Source organism: Takifugu rubripes, chromosome 11, assembly GCF_901000725.2.
Source record: "Takifugu rubripes chromosome 11, fTakRub1.2, whole genome shotgun sequence".
Taxonomy (NCBI): domain Eukaryota; kingdom Metazoa; phylum Chordata; class Actinopteri; order Tetraodontiformes; family Tetraodontidae; genus Takifugu; species Takifugu rubripes.
The window spans coordinates 8,928,394-8,948,213 of NC_042295.1; the positions used below are offsets into that span (position 1 = coordinate 8,928,394).

A 19,820-nucleotide genomic window follows, 5' to 3' on the forward strand; every position below is an offset into this window, starting at 1 on the left:
AGACACACCATTGACTAATTCTAGCACACAAATATGCTGATGGATCAGCTATTGGGGGTCAATCAAATCAGACCATCTGTCCTTACCTACAACAGACAGAGGCACATTAAATATCACCACCTGAGAGACTGAAGTGGTGGAAAAATAACTCACTTAAAACCTGTGAAGAGTTACAGTTCCTGGCAGGGTGTGCAGACCTCAGCTAAGCAGGGCACCGAGATGCCCTTGGACAGGCAGTGTTGGAGTTTACAAAAGTTACTGGAGAATTTAATATGAAGGGGAAACTAATTACTGGGCAGAAAGCCTTTTCCTGTCATATCAAGACCCAGATCTGATGTGCAAGACAGATAAAACTTCCACATCCTTTAACTACATCTCTTCACTTATACCACGCAGGCCAATAATTAATAAAGGCGGTTTGACAGTCGCTGTAGATAAAGCCAACATTACTATTACCTTTCTATTCAAATCCAAGACAAGTTATCCAGGCCTGACAAGCCCCAATGCGTTCCAGGTGTCGAGTGTTTAAATCCGAGATTCCATTTTAACGCTCTTCCCTCTCGCCTCTCTAAACTTCCCATTTACGCACGCCGAGGCTTTAATCTCTGAGATTCTGATTATTTCTTCGGATCACTGCTAAATGAAGGGTTTCAAACCACACCAACCCTCGGGGGGGGACCGAGGTTCACTCCCAGTTTTGGCTTCTTCGCAGCACTTCGAGTGTCGCTACGGCGCAAAGAAGTAAACGCCTCAAATGGGCTTTTTTTTAACAAAACCAAAAACGCGATGCAAGGTATTTTTGACGATTTAATTTGATGTACTTACCATAACATTCCTCCTCTCCGGCTCCTGTCTTCCTCTGCGACTCACTGCCGGTGTTAGACTTTTGAAAATGAGACAAAAACACTGTGAACGCTCACGACGATGGTCTCTTTTCTGTCCGCTGCTCCCATTAAGAGGTGGCTTCGGCCAGTCTGAAGTTTTCAGAAAGACACCATGATCTCTTTCTTTCCCCCTCCTGACCGGAGGAGAAGAACGAAACAACTAAAGGACGAAAAAGAAAACGTTGTTGAAACTCCGGTCTTCTCACTACGACTGGAAACGGAAAGTGGGAGGCGTTGGAGAGCACTGTTTTCGGTGTGAGTGTGTGCGTTTTCTCCTCCGTGCTCCAGCCACCACGTTGTTTTTGACCAATTATTATTTCCTTTGTTGTGTCATTAAAAAAAATAAGAGTCCGCAGAAAACGCGAGTTGAAGCCGCGTCACTGTGACGGGGGGAAAAAACGACGCTTTTGGGGGACAAACGGCTCGACCCCGGGCGCTGTGTTGCCTGCTAATGTTAAGTTCCGTACATGCTAAATGTGTGACGGTGTGTTTAAGTCTGGTTTTTTCAGCTTCCCCAATAATGGCGGACCTTCTCTCGAATCCAGCATCAACCCTCCTGTTGGGAGAGAGAGAGAGAGAGTCCCAGAGAGAGAGAGAGACTCACCCAGTGGCTCGTGGATACAATTGCAACACACACTATTGATAAATTTAGAGAATATTACCGTCCTCCCTGTCTGCGCTCCCATTATAAAGCAAACATGCTACAGCGGATGCAAAAGTTGTGCAATTATAGGTTTTGTTTTTAGTGGTAAATTGGTTCATTAGGTTTGTAGCTGCGCTGTGCGAACCATAAGAGAGCCATACCAAAGTGCGGTGTTCCTAAACGCACCACGGACAACAACACAAAGAGCATATGGCAAATCGAGTCACATTTTTGTTTGTATGTTTGTTATTGGTATTCTATGAGAGGGAATAGTAGTTTTAAGAGCTACTACATTTTGGTTACAAGTCTTCACATTTTGGTATTTTCTAGGTGTAGTGAAATAAAGAGGAAGCTCAGATTTAGAGCTAATTTCCAATTTGTTTACTTCACTCTTCTGCTTTATGTCATTTTGTGAGGAAACATTTTCTGTATGATCTGTTTTGATGTTTTCTAATGTAGATTCATTTGGTAGGTCACAAGATTAAAACCAGGTACACTTAAACATCATATTTCTCTGTATCATCTTTAATCTTAAAGCGCTATTGTGACCTGAAAATACACCTGAAATATTTTTCACGATCGAATACTAAATAGGATGAGATACGTGCATTGCTGTGATGATGACATGCTGTCTAGACATTTTTACTTTATAGTGCTCTGTATGTGATATAAAAAAACATTCTTGTTGCAACTATACGTATTCACAAGCGAAGGGGAAGCAAGAACTATTTGGTCTCACCTCCAGCAGATCTGAAAGCTCTATGACATAATACATACAAAGTGATTCCACCTACTGATTCCTTCTTTAAGCCTTGGACAGCAAAGCAGAAGGAAGCTAATGATCACAAAGGTTAGTCCTTGTGCTCTGAGCAGTTGCCGTCCTTTGAAGACTGTAGTAAATTACACTCAATGAAAGAATTACATAAACTTTAAAGTAGATTTCTAACTTTTATGAATCCAGCAATGTAACATTGACATTCTATGAACTGTCTGTAATATGTAATGCAAATGTAATACAAGACTACAGTTGCACAAACAACCCAAACATATGTTTAGTGTAGTCTACAGCAACTGAAATTCTGCTCTCTCCCTCTCTTCTGTTCTTCCCTTAAACCTAAAACATGCATTCCCAATCTTGCAGTATTTTCTATTTGGGGTATTGCATTAGTAGAGGTAGTAGATTATTCTTTTTTTAAAATTAAATAAATAAAAATACAATACTGTAGGTATAGCAAAAACTACATTCTCTATAAAGAAAAAACACTGTTCTCTTGAGGTTGAACTGTTCTATTATTGCGAGTTATAATATAGTACAACTCTTCAAAAACTGCTAAAAAAATTGTGACCCACTGTCAGCTACGGTTGTCCCGAGGTGCATCGACCCCATGATTACAGATGGTTATTTGTGCATGTAAATTCTTATATATATTTTGGTTACTGTAAGCCCTATACAGGGTGGAAAAACACCCTTTATTGTATAATTTCATCTTCTTCATGGCTCCATCCTACCAAAAGCTTTATTTGTAGCTGAAATGTTTCTGGGTCCTAGGGGTAAGCACATTCCTCTACTAGCAATTGTGCAATTTCTGACAATTGCACTTTCCCCATCCCCCCTCTGACTCCCTAAATGCTCCGAACACTCGCTGAGGCAAGCTGTCCAGGCTGTCTATGCAATGTTCTTTAGTGAACTGGTGGCCCATTCAAATTGGATTGAACAGTAAACAAACTGTGGCCTGGCACTGCAAGAGACCACCACATGATGTAACCTCAAGAATCTACCATATATTGCAATTTATTGTTTAGCCTGGAAACATTCCAGTATATTCAGTCCATTGTAAGGATACGCAACGAAACATCTTCCAAAAAACGACAACAAAAAGATTCTTCAAACTACAATTAAACTTTTTGCCATTAAACTGCATAAAGATATTTTTTCTTATGCTTTGTCACTATTATATATGTTTATGTTTAATAAATTACTGAAAGGTGCAACCTTAACAAATCCTATTGAACACAGAACAAGTATGTGATCAGGGGTTAACGATATTATTAATTTTAAAACAGTGATAAAATAACATCAAACTAAAGACTGCTCGGCGCATGTTACACACAATACCCAAAATTAGTAGTAGTATATTAGTACCATCAGTATATAGTATATGATATACATTAGTACATTGTAACATGGAAAATGTTTTGCATTATTATACATCTTTACTGAAGAATACAGTTAGTCGTCAACGTTTCCGTACGCGTTCTCATGTGACTCGAAGAACAAGAATTCGCAGAGGGACGCTGGTTCTTGTAGTGCATAAGAATATTTTTCTGTGTTCAGAATATGAGCAGGACTACATTACCCAGCAGTCGTGTGCACTTCCGATTAGCTCTAAAAAGATAGCGGACGGACGATTCAAGATCCTACTGATGTATCTATGAAAACCATACAATAACATAGTAGCAACGTTAAATTCTGGAGCCCCCGACGTCCCTACTTATCCGAAGACAATGGTAATTTTATCGCAAATGGGCAGTTTTAATTTTCGCTTGTAATAGCAGCGTTTTACCTTAAAGTTGTTAGCATTGGGGCTTCGCTAGGGGTAACCTTTTCATTCAGCCAGTAGGCAACGTTAGCTGGATAGCTAATTCATCGTCTACATTTGACATGTTTAACACAACACCAGCTAGACCTTAATTAAACTCGTCGTTTGACGATGACTTGCACTTTGTTAATAATTTTACACAATGGAGATGTCAAAGTATTGGGTGGGGTTCAATCAACGTTATCATAGCAATGAGCTAAAGCTAATGCTACCCTTTTTTAAAAAAAAAAAATCTTCACAGTTTTATATTGGCAGGTATATTTGAATATAATTGACGGTAAATTTCAAGAATATCCACGTTTAAATATGATGCACATTTCTGACAGTTTCCGCAATATTGATTTCGGATTCATCGCGAAAGTAATTTTTTCTTTACGTAGATCCGCTTCATTCTCATCCAAAACCGAGCCGGGAAAACACGACTGGCCAAATGGTACATGCAGTTTGATGATGATGAAAAGCAGAAGTTGATCGAGGAAGTTCATGCAGTAGTAACAGTCAGAGATGCCAAACACACCAACTTTGTGGAGGTATGAGTGAGTAATGTACAGTGTAATTATTGCATGTCCACTGTACCATTTGAGACAATGCATATTTGTATTAAAGGTGTCTTTAAAGAATGTTTAAACCCATGTGACGCAATAATTGGAATAATCAAAATGCACGTGGATAAATAACAATAATGTTGATGCTTTACATTGAGCTGAGGTAAATTCCAGATTGTGAGTTGTTGATGTCTAACTATGAAACTCAGTGGTTAAAAGACTGTGTATGTTGTTTCCACAGTTCAGGAACTTTAAGATCATCTACCGGCGTTATGCTGGTCTGTACTTCTGCATTTGTGTGGACGTGACTGATAACAATTTGGCATACCTCGAGGGAATCCACAACTTTGTAGAGGTAACGGACACGAGCAGCACATGACATAAGCCAAGGACTTACATCTCGTGGTCTGATTTGTTTTCAGGAATGTCAGGAAGAAAATTGCTTCTGCGCTTGAAGATTAATTTCAAACTAGCATTTTTGTTGATGTATGGTCTTTCAAATGACCTTGTAATATTCTAAATTTCACTGCAGTTCTGCAAGATTTACACAAAAATAATTTTATTACTGAAATGGAATTATATAGGATGCCTATTTGTTTATTCTTTGACCTGTACGTAATATACTAAGAATCTTTAGTCATTGGTATTGGTCCAAATTTAAAATCCTAGACTTGCACTTTAGTCAGTTTTCCAGGTGAGCAACGCACTAGGTTTCCACGTTAATCACATATTTCCTGGTGGATAATGGATGACTTTGATTACAATGTTAAATTATGCCACTAAAGTCCTCTGGAAATGAGCCTCATCTGTGAATTTACAATTTAATTGCATCTACTGATGGCTGCCTGCACGGACAAGTGACTAAAATAATGCAACAAATGACAGAGAACAATTTGATTGACTTTAAAATACCTCATTTTTTGTCGATTATCTGGAGGCAATAGAGTCAACACCATTCATTTAGTTTATGTAAATTTCTGTTGGGTAACTTTTTATGTGTCCTCATTTGGTTTTATTATTTATATGATCCTCTGAACAGCAGGCGTAAAGTACAATTTAATGTTTGTTTTTGGCAAAGACAAACAGAATATGTTCCGTTCAGAGCTCTCAGGAGTGAAGGTCATTTCAGCTAATGCTTTACTACAATGGAATGTGCGTAAGTGCCTTTTGAATCCACAGTTGTGATTTGGACAATAAGAAAAAGCATTGAAAATCCCGAATGTTGACGTGCATCCCGGAAAATCAATTCTGTCGCTGCAAATAAGATTTTCTGTGCTTGAAAATAGGTTCTGATGAACATCACTCAGGAGAAGTTTATAAATATTAATTTGTCATGGTTTGAAAAGAGGTCTTTATAGTGGAAATCACATTATTACTCACCAGTGTAACCTTGCCATTTTATTTCTGCAGTGATGCATCACTTCAAGATGTAATTACCAGCGTCTATTCAGAGAAAGACGCTGACAGTATCAGAGTGAACTCCAATTTCTTTTGTTCTACTTCAGGTGCTGAATGAGTACTTCCACAACGTGTGTGAATTGGATCTGGTGTTTAACTTCTACAAGGTAAGATTATTTTTCCAAAATATTCAAGGCTTTGGTTTTTGATCGTCCTAGATGACCAGCACAGTTCTGAAGCCCGCCTCTGAAGTGCGGCTTGATTCTTGGACCAAAATTATTCAGACACTAGTTTTCCACATGGACGAAGGCACAAATCTCATTGCTGTGTGGCTAAGAAAACATTCCATCATGGATGTCCCGCAGATGAATGTGGTAACATTAGCTCTTATATTGAGTCAGTCACTGGATATTTTTAGATTGCAATGACCTAGAGGTGGGGTTGAGTAACCACAGGCTGGATGATGATGCCATTGTGTTGGGACAATTTTCCAGGAAATGCAATCCTTTCAGCCTCCTGCACATAAGAGAAAACAATGCTGGTGTATGTTCTACCATGCTACTCTTTTTCTTGTTTTAACTCTTGACCTGGTTTAATCCTCTCATTTCCTGCCTCGCATGTGCTTCCCGCATCTGCAATTAAAGGTGTACACGGTGGTGGATGAGATGTTCCTGGCAGGGGAGATCAGGGAGACCAGTCAGACCAAGGTCCTCAAGCAGCTCCTCATGCTCCAGTCGCTCGAGTAGACAGCGGTGATCTATCCTTCCCAGCTGCCCCTTAATCCGCCCTGGCACCCAAACCAAACCCCAGCTGAAAAGACCCTGGAATCATTTGCCCATATCTGCAGAAAAAGACTCCTCACAGAACTTGATTTTTCTTTTTTTTTTTAAAAAAAAATGGAAATCACACTATTGTTTACCTTTATGCATATATATGGAATATGTTAGCTTAATCAGTTGGCCAGCAGCTAATAAAGTCATAGACAGAAAGGTGAACATTTCAAACCAAGTAAAGTGCTCATATACTATTTGCTTTACTCAAAGCCAGTGGCTAACATCAGTTATTTAATATAATGTAACTATTTGGTATCTACATTTTATCTCTGCAGTGTGGAACCACTGAAGTGGATTCCTGGCCTTCCTCTTTATTCCCTTCTTACTTCCCTGAACATTCAATCAGTGGCACTACTGTAACTAACAAGCACCACACACATACACACACCCACAGAGCGTCTGTAATGAAAATGGAGCACTTACACCAGCGTCATTGCCGGTTCTATAAATCCACATAAAGGTTGCGCCTGTGAAGTGGCTGCGGACCGGTCACGCCTTCTGCTCTGAACAGCAGCGCAAGCAGAATACCAGAGTTCTTCAGAGCTATTGAACCGCTTTGGCAGGTTCCTTAATGAGGAGCGTGATTTTGACAATGTATCGGCAGCCTGCGCCGTGCCTGACGTCCTCGTGGCTCAGTAGATAAACACGTCGGCTCAGACGTCGGCTCTGCTGGATAATGGCAATGTGACGTACGTGTACGATGGTGCTTGTTGGTCACACCTAAACTATGTGAGGCAGAAAAATTCCTGGATGTTTTACAGAAAGCAGTACTGTGACGTTTTTCGTGTGTAGTGTGTACATACGGTGTCTTGCGTGTTGAGTATTGTGAAATTAACGCATTCATTCCAGAGGGGGGGTTATGGTGCTTTGTGGTCTGACCAGTGTTTGCTTAAATTCTTTGGCATTCTATAAAACAAAATGGCTTTTGCAGTCGAAACAAGCCTTGTGCATTGGAGTGGGGGAAATACTCCTCACAAAAGGATCAAACTCTAATTGTGATTAATGAGAGTCATCAAAAGTGGATTGAAAGGTTATTTTTTTAAATAAGGCCATTTAAATGTACTGAAGTTGTCCACCTGTTTATTTCTGTCTCCTCACATATAAACATCATATATATGTAAATAAACAAAATAACTCACCAGATCTGTTTTACTGTTGTTTAATAGTTTGTAAAACGATACTTGGGTTCTTCGTGACATCTGGAATTAAATCCTGGTCGTTTCTACGCCCAACGAGCGGAGTCGTGTACTTTAGCACCATCTAGTGGTAAAACACCGTCACTTTTTATGAGGTCATTCTGGCTCACTGTGAAGGATCGATAAATCAGTCAATATATCCACTTCGGCTCTATTAAAGTTCTCCAGCGCAGCTCCATTGAGCAGAGAACATTAATCGAGGCGATAGAACAGAGAGGGCGTTTGCCCTCCCCTCTGATATCCTAACCCCATCTTGGCTGCCTTTAAGAGAAATGATGTGACTGAAAAATGGACGAAACAGCTAATAAATCCTGTACATGGGTTTGGCCGTTAGAGTTTCAGGGTCTGTTGAGCCTATAAACCTGATGTGACGCCTGTTGCTTACAAGGAGAAAAAAAACCCTCTGCTCTATAGCATGGAAAGGAGAGCACATGCACACGATGCCCAGAAGATCAACTAAAAAAAACAAGCCTTTTAGTGGGAATTGCATAATCATTACAATCAATGAGCACCAGGGACTCTCACCTGACAACAGGCAACTCTGATTTACAGCAAAACTTTATTTAACGTCAGTTACTAAGCAACAACTGAGTTGGATTGCACCAGCGCGATTGAATCTGGAAACATATGGCTTTAATATTTATTATGGACTTAACTCAGACACGTTCAGCTGAATAGGAGAGGTACGACAGCTTGTTGACGGGGTTTGGGTCAGCTGCTGGAGTCGTGGCACCAGTGCGCAACAAAGGGGTCAACGCTCGCTTCAAGACAGTAAGAAATCAACTTCAGAAGCTCAGTTGTTATTTAGTAAGAAACGACGGCCACTACAGTTCATTATTACACTCTGCTACTCAAGATAAATACTTACATCTGCAGCATATTTACAAAAAACATGAATATTCTAAAGTAAAAGTGCACTTGCAAAAGGAGACAAACTGTCACATGATGTCCGCATTTTTTTTTTTTTCTTTTACCCATCTGACATCCTACATAACCTCCCCACCCCCTCCCTCGAGTGTGCTCACAGGAGGACATTTGTTTGAGCAGATGAAAGAAATCACGTCTGGAGGCAGTTTGTCTGGATCTTCTCCTGCCAGGGTCGGAACAACCAGCAATCCGAGGTGGGTTGTTTACCTTGTTGACAGCTCAGACCGTGATACTCGCCACAAAACCACCGCGGCTCTGAGGTTACGCACGGAGAGGCGGGAAAACTACCTGAATAAAGAGAAGTCGGATTTTTACGGGCACACCGACACGCTTGACCGTAAAGTGCGTCTTTGAGGGGAAAATGAAAGGGTTGCGTGAAAGCCTCCCAGTGTTGCGAAAGCCTTTGCGGTCGGTATAACCTACAATGGGAATTATCAGAGAAAAACTTTGTGCTTTTAACCCAGAAATGCTGGGAAAGACTCTTTGTCGGCGCCAGGTGACTCACAGGAAAAGAACAAGGCTCCAACCTCCTGCCAGAAACCATCAACAAGCTCCTTTCCTTCGACGTATTTACAGGTTTACACTCTTTCCATTTGGTTAATTGAGACCACTTCGGATAACAGATAAAACAGACGTGATTATGAACATTAAAAAGCCAAAAACACTAACCAACAATGGTGAATCACGTTCTGACAGCTTCACTGAGTATGCACGAAACAGCATACCGATAATCACTCGAAGGAACCATGTGCAAATATAGAATAACGTAATAAACAGAGCACGTAGAAGGAAAACAGGTGCACGACAGCCCGTGCACACGACCCTTGAGTCGTCCCCGTGTGTCAAGGACCCGAGAAACCACTTCTGGTATTTTCCTCTTCTCTGATCCCAGCGTGATCACGCCGAGGGTTCCAGTGCCCGTATGGAAAGCTAAAGGGGTTGCGGTGAGCTCCGCGACTGCTCTTCCAGGTGGTCAGAGGTGTGTGAGACTGCAGCGAAGACGGTTCACGCACACCAAAAAACACCTGGAGCTGAGATGTGGGGTGACAGAGGAGACGACCGCTTTCAGTATGCTGCGTTCGCTGATGTAGGTTGTGTTGTGTCATACCAGTGACTTACCTGTAGGGGGCGTCCTGTCCTGTCTGGATTAGAGCAAGTCGGTCCCTAGCAACTGCACTGCTGTTTATTCTGTGCGGTGGAGCCTCTCGGCTGTCGTAGCTGCCTCAATGATGCGTCTCCATACTGAATCCCAGAGCCCATCCTCTCTGGGTCCAACTCACCTGTCAAACACAACCCAAATCAGAACATCCCACACCAGGGAGCTGACTCGCACGCACAGGCGGGCTGCTGGTACTGAATAAACCATGTTCACCGGAGTCTATCTTGTTGAGGATGGTGCGAGCGCATTTCAGGAACCCTTCCTCGACGTTTTCCCCAGTCAGAGCGCTGGTCTCCAGGAACATTAGCTCTGCAACAGAGGAAACATAAGCGTGGAGGGGGGCAGGCAAGCAGGACAAAGCCTCGAAGAGGACTTACCGTTCTCCTGAGCAAAGCGCGACGCCTCCAGGAAGGTCACCTCTCTGTCGGCATCCAGGTCTTTCTTGTTGCCACAGAGGATAATGACAATATTCGGGCTGGCCAAGGTCCTCGCGTCTGTCAGCCAGTTCGTGAGGGCGTTATACGTCTCCCGACTGTGATAGAAAACAAACTAAATCCTTTGCTGTTAAATGCAACTACTCATGTAATGTCAAACTTTTGCTGCTCAGCCTACTCAATTATTATGAAGACACGTCCTTTAGTCAATAAAAATGTTAATATGCGAGAAGATAGGGAGGCTGGCCTTTGTGTCCATGGTAACAGGAGGGAGTTGGGGAAGAGTAAAATGGTTAACAGCTGCTTCCAGGAACAGCCGAAGGATGACATCACTGTTGAGTCATGGCTGTGATTTGCACCGCCCGTCGCACTAACCTGCACTCCTGTTTCACTCTCAGTCTTAATTTAAATAAACGAGTTAGTTCTGCTTTCACGTGTTGTGGGGACTTTCACTACCTGTTAGCAAACCACTCTGCTACAATCCAGAACACCAGTAAAATATGCACTCTGATGAGCGCATGTGTGTCTTTGAGGGCAGAAATATTGGTGATAATAATCAATCAATCGGTACATTTACCTTTAAACTAAACGAAGCTGGGGGAGATCTTAAATGAGTGTTTTACCTGGTGATGTCATAGACGAGGAGCGCTCCAGCGGCTCCTCTGTAGTAGCTGCGTGTTACAGATCTGTGGAGAAAAGGCAGGATTTCAAGGTCTCCACAGCCTCCACGTACGACAGTAATAATTGTTGAAATCGGGGAGGTTCTTACCGAAACCGTTCCTGGCCGGCGGTGTCCCAGATCTGCAGTTTGACCGTCTTCCCACCTACGTTGACCACTCGGGAGCCGAACTCCACGCCGATGGTGTGGTTGGAGTCTTGTTTGACTGTGTGGTGGTGAGAGAGACCTTACCAACGCTTTCATCGCGGATATTGTGATTAACAGGACGAGCAAATGTCTCTGGCACTCGTCCGAGTGGTAGAGAAAGAAAAGATAAGAAAAGATTTTGTGACTGATGATTCAGCAGCAGTGTTGAAGTGAAGAAAACAATGACTGGAAACGCTTCAAGGTCTCATTCATGACAAAACTGCTTTCCTTGTGAAGCCAACAGGACATCGAGGGGAAAACTTACACTTGTTTTCGATAAACTGGTGCAGGAGGCAAGATTTCCCCGTCCCGGCGCTGCCGATCACCAGAAACTTGAACAGGAAGTCTGAAAGAAAAGGAGAGGGAGCGAGAATGAAGCTACTGCAGGGTAGACGTTCCCGGGACAACACTCAGATCACCCTTAATCCTGTTTACCTCCTACTTTATATAACCTGCCACTGTGATTCTAATTCTGCCTCGCTGGATGTGGCAGGGAGGACACCAGCATTTATGCACCATATGTCATTAATGACATTTGGGGGTCACTGAATGAGGGTCAGGCCAAGCGGGCCAAGGATTGGACAAGGGCTTGGATATCCGCTGACATCTGGGTGTGCAGATGTTGTCTGAAAAGTACAATCCCGCCTGTTCTGGGGAGGACAAAGGTAAACAAGGCAGGGACGAGCATCGTCCACAGAGATGACCCTTTCGTGGTTAAAAACAGCAACTGCGATCACAGACGAGAGGATGGTCGACGGATACTAAACTCGATCCTCTCCAGCGCCGTCTTGCTTAGCTGAAATATGACACCGTGACAATTTTAGCGTGCGCGTCGTCCAACATGCTGGTACAACAAACGATTGGCGACTTGTGTCGAGACGAACAGCTTGGTGACCAGGCCGTGTTTGTTCGGCGCCACGCGAGCTCAACGGAAACGGGTTTGGCAACGATCTCTCCGAGCCGTCTCCGTCGGATGTCACGCCACATTACACCTTTGTTTGTCGAGGCGGGTGTCGCTGGATGAGACCGGTTAGAGGTCAGCTTCACGGTATCATCAAAGCCAACAGGTACTAGAGCTAACATTTTTCTTTAGGCACACTAGATCCGTCACAGACTGGATCACCGAGAGCTGTGATGACGGTATCAGAAGCCGCTGGCTCCTGTTTGAGAGCCTGCCTCAGCGTTTCAACAGCTTCCCAGAGAAGGGCAGCGCTACATCACTACAACAGCATCTCAGGCTGTAATATCATCACACATCAATATTAAATAACCCCAGGGAGCAAACCACTGTTATCTGAACTCTCATACAGCGCGGAGACCCTTAACACAAATCCAGGGATACCCAAGGTTAAAGTCTGCACAGGTGTTTGCACTGTGAGAGAAAATTGCTTTTTTCCACATACAGATGGAGGCATCCTGGGAAAAAAAACACCCGGAGAGATTAGATATGGTGATGCATTATAATATCTGTGACCAATCGACTGAAATGGAACACTTTAGTGAGTAAACAAGCAAACCATTTTCCATGAATTACATCTAAGTCAAACACACATGTGCTTCTTGTGTTCTGAATTCATTTAGCCAGTTTTGCTGCTGCAGAGAAGAATTAAGACAAATCAATGAAAGGTTCTTACAGCGGCCATTAGACCTGGTGCTTGTGCATCGAAACTGGCTGCTGGGATACGGTTACATACAAGAAATGGAGAAATCTGGGTGAGCAGTGAACAGGATATGATGATGGTGTCTCATTTCAAAGAGCTGGATCGAAGGTCAGGGTCACTGTGCATTCTTGTGTTAAACAGGGACTCGTGCGAAGTTGAATTCTCATGCAAGTTCATCTGAAATACAGATGGGGACGATTGAAAGAGCTGTTCTTCAAGTAACCAGTGAGTTACAAGCTGTTTGAACTCCCTCCTTACAGGCCTGGTGGATGAAGGACTCACCAACACCATACACCAACACCCCACACGTAATATACTGCAGGAAATGCAACTTTAACTGTTCAGCAGAGCACATTTGACATGTAAAACCACGCCATCGTGCATCTGCATCCCCAGGTTGAGGCAACTATAACCAGGAAATAAAACCTACCTGTTTGCCTAGGTTCATATTGACGTAAACCTAAGGCTTTAATCGCGGTAACACAAGCATCGCAGTGGGCAGAAGATGAAAATCTTCTAAATGCGTTCCTCCGAATAGGATACGAGCATTCAGCGACAGATAATCAACAGTAGAAGCCCACAGGGAGGCGGCAGCTAAACTAAGCTAACGATGCTAGCGACGCTGCTAAGAGTCACATCACAGCAGTCTGTAACGAGTTTAAAGCGTGTCCCTCGACCGGATCATACCGTATGTTTCAGACATGTTGACCCTCGCTGCGTGAAGGGCTCAGTCTGACGTTTATTCACTGTTCTTTGGGTGTTGTCACAGCTGTAGGGTCGCGTTGTTCACACCTCTTTTGGGTGTTTATCTTCAATGCTAGCGGTTTCCTGATCCTTCCTAGCATTCGCACCGACCGCAACCAAACGCGGCAGCTGCGCGTTACGTCAATGCGTCATCGTGTGGTGCGTTCATGTGACAAGGGCAAAGTATGAATTTTAAACGCTTGGCAGCCGTTGATATTTTATTGTGGTATTAATTTATTTTAAACTACAAACGGTGTTTTATTCCTTCAAATGGTTTCAGTTTTGCATGGAATGTCCAATTTTTATAGAGGAGGAAGATTATCACAGTGAGGGTCATCAGAAAAGCCACACTTGGAAAATTTCGGAAATTAATGTAAAACACAGAGTGATATGATGACGTGACTATCTATAAAATTGATTGTTTTTGTAATATCTGAGATGCAGCCTCGATAAAATATATTAAAATAATTAAGAGACAGTGAACCAGCATCGGATCAATAGTCTTGTGTCTTTGACCTAAAATTGAGCAGTGTTCAACAGCCAGCCGCAAGGGGGCAACCAAAGACAAAGTAACGCAGTAACGACCTCGCCAACGTTCTGGTGAGGTCGTCTATGTATTGAAGCCTTAACATGAGAGGATATCGCGATCTTATTATAATTTTATCTTATTAATCTTATATAGAATATGAAATGATACTTGTTATAATCACTGCTGAGGAATAGAATTTAGAAATTCTCTGCAGAATATGTACGGTAATGTATGAAACATCTGTTTCCTTCTATTATAATAAACTTGCCCATACAGACATGAGGCCATTCTGTAGACTGCAGGGCTACTCAAGGGCAACAGGTGCGTCTTACAGCACCTTCCACCCTCCAACTATCCCCTCCAGGCCTTTGTATGGCTTTGGCAGATCCTCTCATCCTCCCTCTTCTTGTTAACAGCCCTTTTCACTAAGATTAAAGACAGAAGGAAACACAGGGCTCAGCGTCGTGTGGGGGCACGGATGTTTTCCTAAGGTGGGCTGCAAGAAAGACCTCAAAGGTGTGCAGCAGGCGTAAAGAAAAGACTGATGTTTCTGCTTCCGTTGGGCGCTCTGCTTACCTTTAAGGGCGTCCCTGTGCTCATTGTGTCTTTGTCCTCATTCCTGCCCTCTCATCCATTGCCGGTGTCCTCAACACAGGATATATTTGTGTGGACCCTAAGTAGACAAAGTGCACATGTGTATCTGTGTGAGGGTTAACCAAGAGATCAAGATCAAGAGATTTGACTGTGGATTCTCCTGTTATTAATGGTTAGGACAAACGTTCAAGGCACATGCATTTAGCATCAGCAAATCAAGCACAAAATGGCGAAAACAATGAAAGGAGGATGGCAGGAATTACATCAGACCGGCTCGATCTGAGATCAAAACCAATGTGTTCATCATTAGCATGCCAGGGAAGTCCCCCATAAAACCTTAGCAACACGCCGATGTTCAGGACAAACTGAGTCATTTTGCAGAGTGCAGTTTATGTGAATCATATCTTGAGTCAGCCAAGCTGAGCTGTTGCCTGGCATCACCCGGGAGGATTGTACATCGTTTGTCCTCCAATGAAAACAAAGGGATGCGTAACGACGTGCAATTCAAGGAGCACAACGGCGTTCCGTGAAGGCCTGGTGGGTGTGACTGAAAACATGAGCCCATTAATGAGCCTCACAAACAATCTCACAGTCTTTCACTCCAGTTGATCGACGCTGGGAATAAAAGCTGAAAACTTCAGTTGAAGACTGAAAGAGTCTTTGGTGTTTAGGTGCGTTGGAATGGGGAGAGAACAGTGCGGCTCTGATTCAGAGCGAGGGGGCGTATTTATGTACATACCTCTGCGCAGCAACAATTGTACAACTGTTTGTTTGCACACCACGCGTCCTCTCCACTTCAGCGCAGCACTGGAGCCTGCGAGGCATGAATCAGTCCGGCTCAGTGGGCCACCTCATGTCAGAGCGGAAAACGCACGTTCCTGAGGGTAAGAGAGGATAAATGCAGGCTGAGATATGAGATAGAATCTCTTAGGAGTGTCATGGACAATAAGAGTGGTTTGTTTCATCACCGTTATGGTGTAAAGATACTAAGTTCATGATGACATTATTTAGATTTTGTGATGAACTGACCCAGATTGGAAGCGCTCACCTGTTGAAAAGACTGTAGAACTGGATCTGGATTGTGCTTGAAGAAGACGCCATTTCCCTCTAAAGTTACAGGCCCAAGGCCAAAGGAGACGGGGGTTGGAATGGAGAGATGGTCTAAAATAGACTGAAGGCATCGCAGACTACCAAGACACGCGCCAACATGTGCTCATTTCTGCTCCCTTATTATTACAACTCCAAAAAACACAAATTCATATCATATGGTGAGAGTTTAAACAAACAAACCAGCAAACTTTGAGATGAAATCAGGACATGGACAGATGTTGAGTGCTGAGAGTGAAGAATGGACCGACTGTCAGGCTGACCGGCCAACTGATCGCTATCTAAAGGAGCCTTCTTCTCTGTAAATCTTCCTCATCTTCAGGTCACAGTTCTGCCCTAGATCCACCTTTCACGCTGTCATCACAACACAGCCTGGAGGAGGAAAAAGGAGGGCGGCCAAAGGTTGAACTTTGGTGTGGCAGAGCTTAGCTCCACGGCTACTTTTTCCATTTTAAAAGAAAAGGGAAATCAATGACCGGCAACTGAAGTCCCCACCATACTCCTCTATAAATGCAGCACTGTCCTCCCCCGGGTCCTTTTTGGTAGAAGCTCCCTGATGTTCAGGTGCTTCATTCAGATTTTATTCAACGCCTAATTGTTATTTTCCCATGTTGAAAGCTCTGTTGCGTAAAAGGTACGAACCCATCAGTCATCGCTGTTTGATACTTGGATCAAACATGCCCTGATGCGTGCCTCGTCTCCTCGCCGGTCCCATTCCCCTGTGTCGTAATCGACATGTGGAAGGTCTTATCGCCCGCTTTCCCTTCACGCTGGATGTAGCTTGTTTAGGAATCTTTGTGTGATGTCATTCGCTCTGCTTGGAATTCAAGAAATATCTGCTGCAAAGCTCATTTCCTCCATTCCCCTCCTGGGGTTTAAAAAAGAGAGGGTGGGGGGGAGTGGTAGCCAGCCAGAGGCGCGATATCTCCCTCCTTCTGTCAGTGTCGGTTTCGACTTTTGATCCTCAGAAGTGCAAATAACATAAACTTATATTTCATTATTTGGTAGCATTCTGCCACTGTGATTGTCAGCTCTTTCATCGGGCGCTTAACTGAAAAAATCCCCTCCAGAAAGCATCAAGAATCACGCCAGGCTGCACCTACACAAAAGGTGATGTTTGCTGCAAGTAAAGCCTCTTTGCTTCCCATTGTGTCTCTTTGTATGCATGTGCGTCGATATGAGGGAGGGAAAAATTCCTGCTGCCCACAAAAGCCTCAAGACCTACAATCTGTCTCTCATGAACGCATAAATGGTATCTATACATACAAAGAAGACATCATAGCCTAATTATTAGTTCTTCTATCCGTAATCTGCCTTTGATTTCCTCCGCTGAATCGCTTTCTTTGTTGCCGATTCCTGCTCAGAGGTTATCTCATCTTCTCATATGTCTCCCTCAGGTGCGCGCTTATAAAGTTTCCCACTGGAAACTTTTCAGGACAGCTTGAATCAGTCTTTCCATGATCTTTTGCATGATTTTGAAGTCACATCATCAGGTTGCTTCCTAAATATGCCTGAAACAGCCTCCCTTTTTCATTTAAATGTGCAGCTTTTTTTTAAGACCAGTAAAATAAATCAAAAGTCTATATTTGAAGAGGAGCCCATGTATGAAGAGGAGCACTCATGCAAGTTCAGGCGAGTGTCAGTGAAACACAACAGTCGTCCCCTAAGGAGGATGTCAGGGGCCATGATGGATGACATCATTGACCAGAACGCCCATGTAAATCACAGGGAGGCCCGTGCACATCCTCTTTGTGTCTCCAAGAGTGGGATAATTGCGCCTGGATCAGGCAGCCTTGATTCAGCTCCAGCTTCTCTTTTTCAGCGTCATTCTAAACCGCAGCGTAAATTAAGCAGAACTGTGATTCTTTAATCAACCAGATAAACCAAACATATAAATGAAAGTTTGATTAACTTCATATGAAAAGCATCTGGATGAGTCTGGTTGTTTTCTTCATTTAATCCAGATTGTGTTTGCTTTTCTCTAGAGAAATCAATCAAATCCTGCCTTGCTTTCTGCTCCTCTGTGAACTTTAAAGACCTACTGTCCAAACTTTGAACCCGCTAATGTGTCCTAATTCCACCCCACAAAACCCAGTTTGTTTGTAACAGAAGAGACGGCCACTGACCCCAGTCAGGCAGGCTAATGTCTGCCTAATGTGGACCCCCAGGGCCCAGGTGTGCAACACCTGTGCTGGCGCAGGTGTGCGTCATCCCCTGACCCCCCCCCCCCCCCCCCCCCTCAGTCTCCTCTAATTTGTGTTTGTTGTCTCACATCCCCTCCATAAGCTCCAAAAACAGTCTGGGCCCGGCGGGGCGCTTCAGTTCCAATCGTTCTTCTGTGATTAACTGACTCTAAACATCGCTCATTTTAGCTAGTTATGCAAAAAAGCCTTCATGGGTGTACATTATTGACGCGTTTTCTGGATGTCCACAACAGTTCAAAGTGTTCGATTGTGTCTTCAAAGGGCCTCGGAAGATAAGAACCTCTCATTGTGGCGAGGCGGTTGCGAGTCCAGCTGCAGTTCTGCCCACACGTCCTTTCACTTTTACCACAAATGATGAGGCGTTCACAAACAAAGCCGCCTCTCATTTCCAGCCGCAGTGCACCTCTGTCGGCTTCTCCTCTGTGACCACCTTCTCATTATCTCTCTCACAGCCTCGTGCCCTCTCTACAAACACTGACATTATTACAGACTTGTCATCTTGTCTTAATTTAGCCCCCCCCCCCGAACCGTCTTTAGCCACAATGTCACAATTTCCTTGGGTAATTTCATCATTTCCTTGAGGGGTCAGGCTTGACTTGACTACCTCAAAGGGCTCTCTGTTAATAAAGTTAAATCCTGGCCCACCTCTAGGCCTTTAGAAGCCTGGGGTTAGATTAGCTGGCCTCTCCGCTCTGAGTGGCTCACCCCTGAGGTCCTGAATAGAGGCTGAGCAGGACACAATGGTGCTCAGGGATTAGTTTTTGTGGAAGTGACAAGTTTTGTGGCTGAGTTAGAGGGTCAGGAGTCCTTTTGAGTTCACATGGGAAAGTGGTAATTTAACCTTAGCTTTATCCACACACACACACACACACACACACACACACACACACACACACACACACACACACACACACACACACACACACGTACAGTGTAAGCACATTATAGTGCACTCTATTTTATCACTGTGCCTCCTTCATCTGCTCTGACTTCCGAGTTCCTTCATTTTTGATTGACCTGCACCTCCTTTGAAACAAAAGTAGACCTTTATGCCACATCAGCCTGTCTGCAGTCCCCTTCCCACGCACACACACACACACATACACACTCCACCCCTCTTTTCTTCAAGACAGAAAACAAATAACCTCCCTGGAGATTTCTCAGTAGGAGTCTTCCGCGGTGCAGAGCTCCTGATCATGTTCCCGTGTCCAGCAGCTACAGAGATGAATACCTCTTTCGGGGTGTGTGTTTCTCTGCTTTAAGCTTTAACTTTATCTGCCGTCAACATTTTTGAGAACATGTGGGCAGCATGTGAGCGTGAGAGTACCTGACAGAGGACTCGCCTCCTTCGCCTAGAGTGTAAATTTTAAAAGAAAAAGTCCTTTTTTTCACGTCTAAGGTTCGTCTTTGATGAGATGCCAAGAAAAAAAATATTGCCTCCTTGATGGGATTGCAGGGGGGAAAAACTAGGTGTTTATCTCTAATGGTTTCCTAGGT

At 43.6% G+C, this 19,820-nt stretch overlaps 3 protein-coding genes and 1 long non-coding RNA gene across 6 annotated transcripts in view; 1 reads left to right on the top strand and 3 right to left on the bottom strand.

Annotated features, from left to right (window-relative positions):
• arhgap35a (Rho GTPase activating protein 35a) overlaps positions 1–1,454 on the bottom strand; it is a 43,413-nt gene extending 41,959 nt beyond the window's left edge. For 2 of the 3 annotated variants that reach the window (XM_011608393.2, XM_029844429.1), the window contains exon 1: positions 826–1,454. The gene's annotated coding sequence lies outside the window, so the exon portion shown is untranslated. The other variant, XM_029844430.1, reaches the window with a different exon arrangement.
• A 2,421-nt stretch (positions 1,455–3,875) lies between these two features.
• ap2s1 (adaptor related protein complex 2 subunit sigma 1) lies at positions 3,876–7,083 on the top strand. The gene is made up of 5 exons (XM_003968362.3): positions 3,876–4,035; positions 4,508–4,657; positions 4,914–5,027; positions 6,178–6,237; positions 6,715–7,083. Exons 1-5 carry the CDS (start codon positions 4,033–4,035, stop codon positions 6,814–6,816), a joined length of 429 nt encoding a protein of 142 aa, XP_003968411.1. The 5' UTR covers positions 3,876–4,032; the 3' UTR covers positions 6,817–7,083.
• rab4b (RAB4B, member RAS oncogene family) lies at positions 6,964–14,029 on the bottom strand. The gene is made up of 8 exons (XM_003968361.3): positions 13,833–14,029; positions 11,750–11,830; positions 11,389–11,503; positions 11,243–11,305; positions 10,563–10,717; positions 10,399–10,494; positions 10,146–10,306; positions 6,964–10,057 (listed from the first exon to the last, which is right to left on the bottom strand). Exons 1-7 carry the CDS (start codon positions 13,846–13,848, stop codon positions 10,191–10,193), a joined length of 642 nt encoding a protein of 213 aa, XP_003968410.1. The 5' UTR covers positions 13,849–14,029; the 3' UTR covers positions 6,964–10,057; positions 10,146–10,190.
• Positions 14,030–14,994: 965 nt separating this feature from the next.
• On the bottom strand, positions 14,995–18,281 carry LOC115251467 (uncharacterized). Its single transcript, XR_003890021.1, has 3 exons — positions 16,061–18,281; positions 15,752–15,890; positions 14,995–15,091 (listed from the first exon to the last, which is right to left on the bottom strand). It is a non-coding gene; the product is annotated as an uncharacterized lncRNA (long non-coding RNA).
• Positions 18,282–19,820: the final 1,539 nt, after the last annotated feature.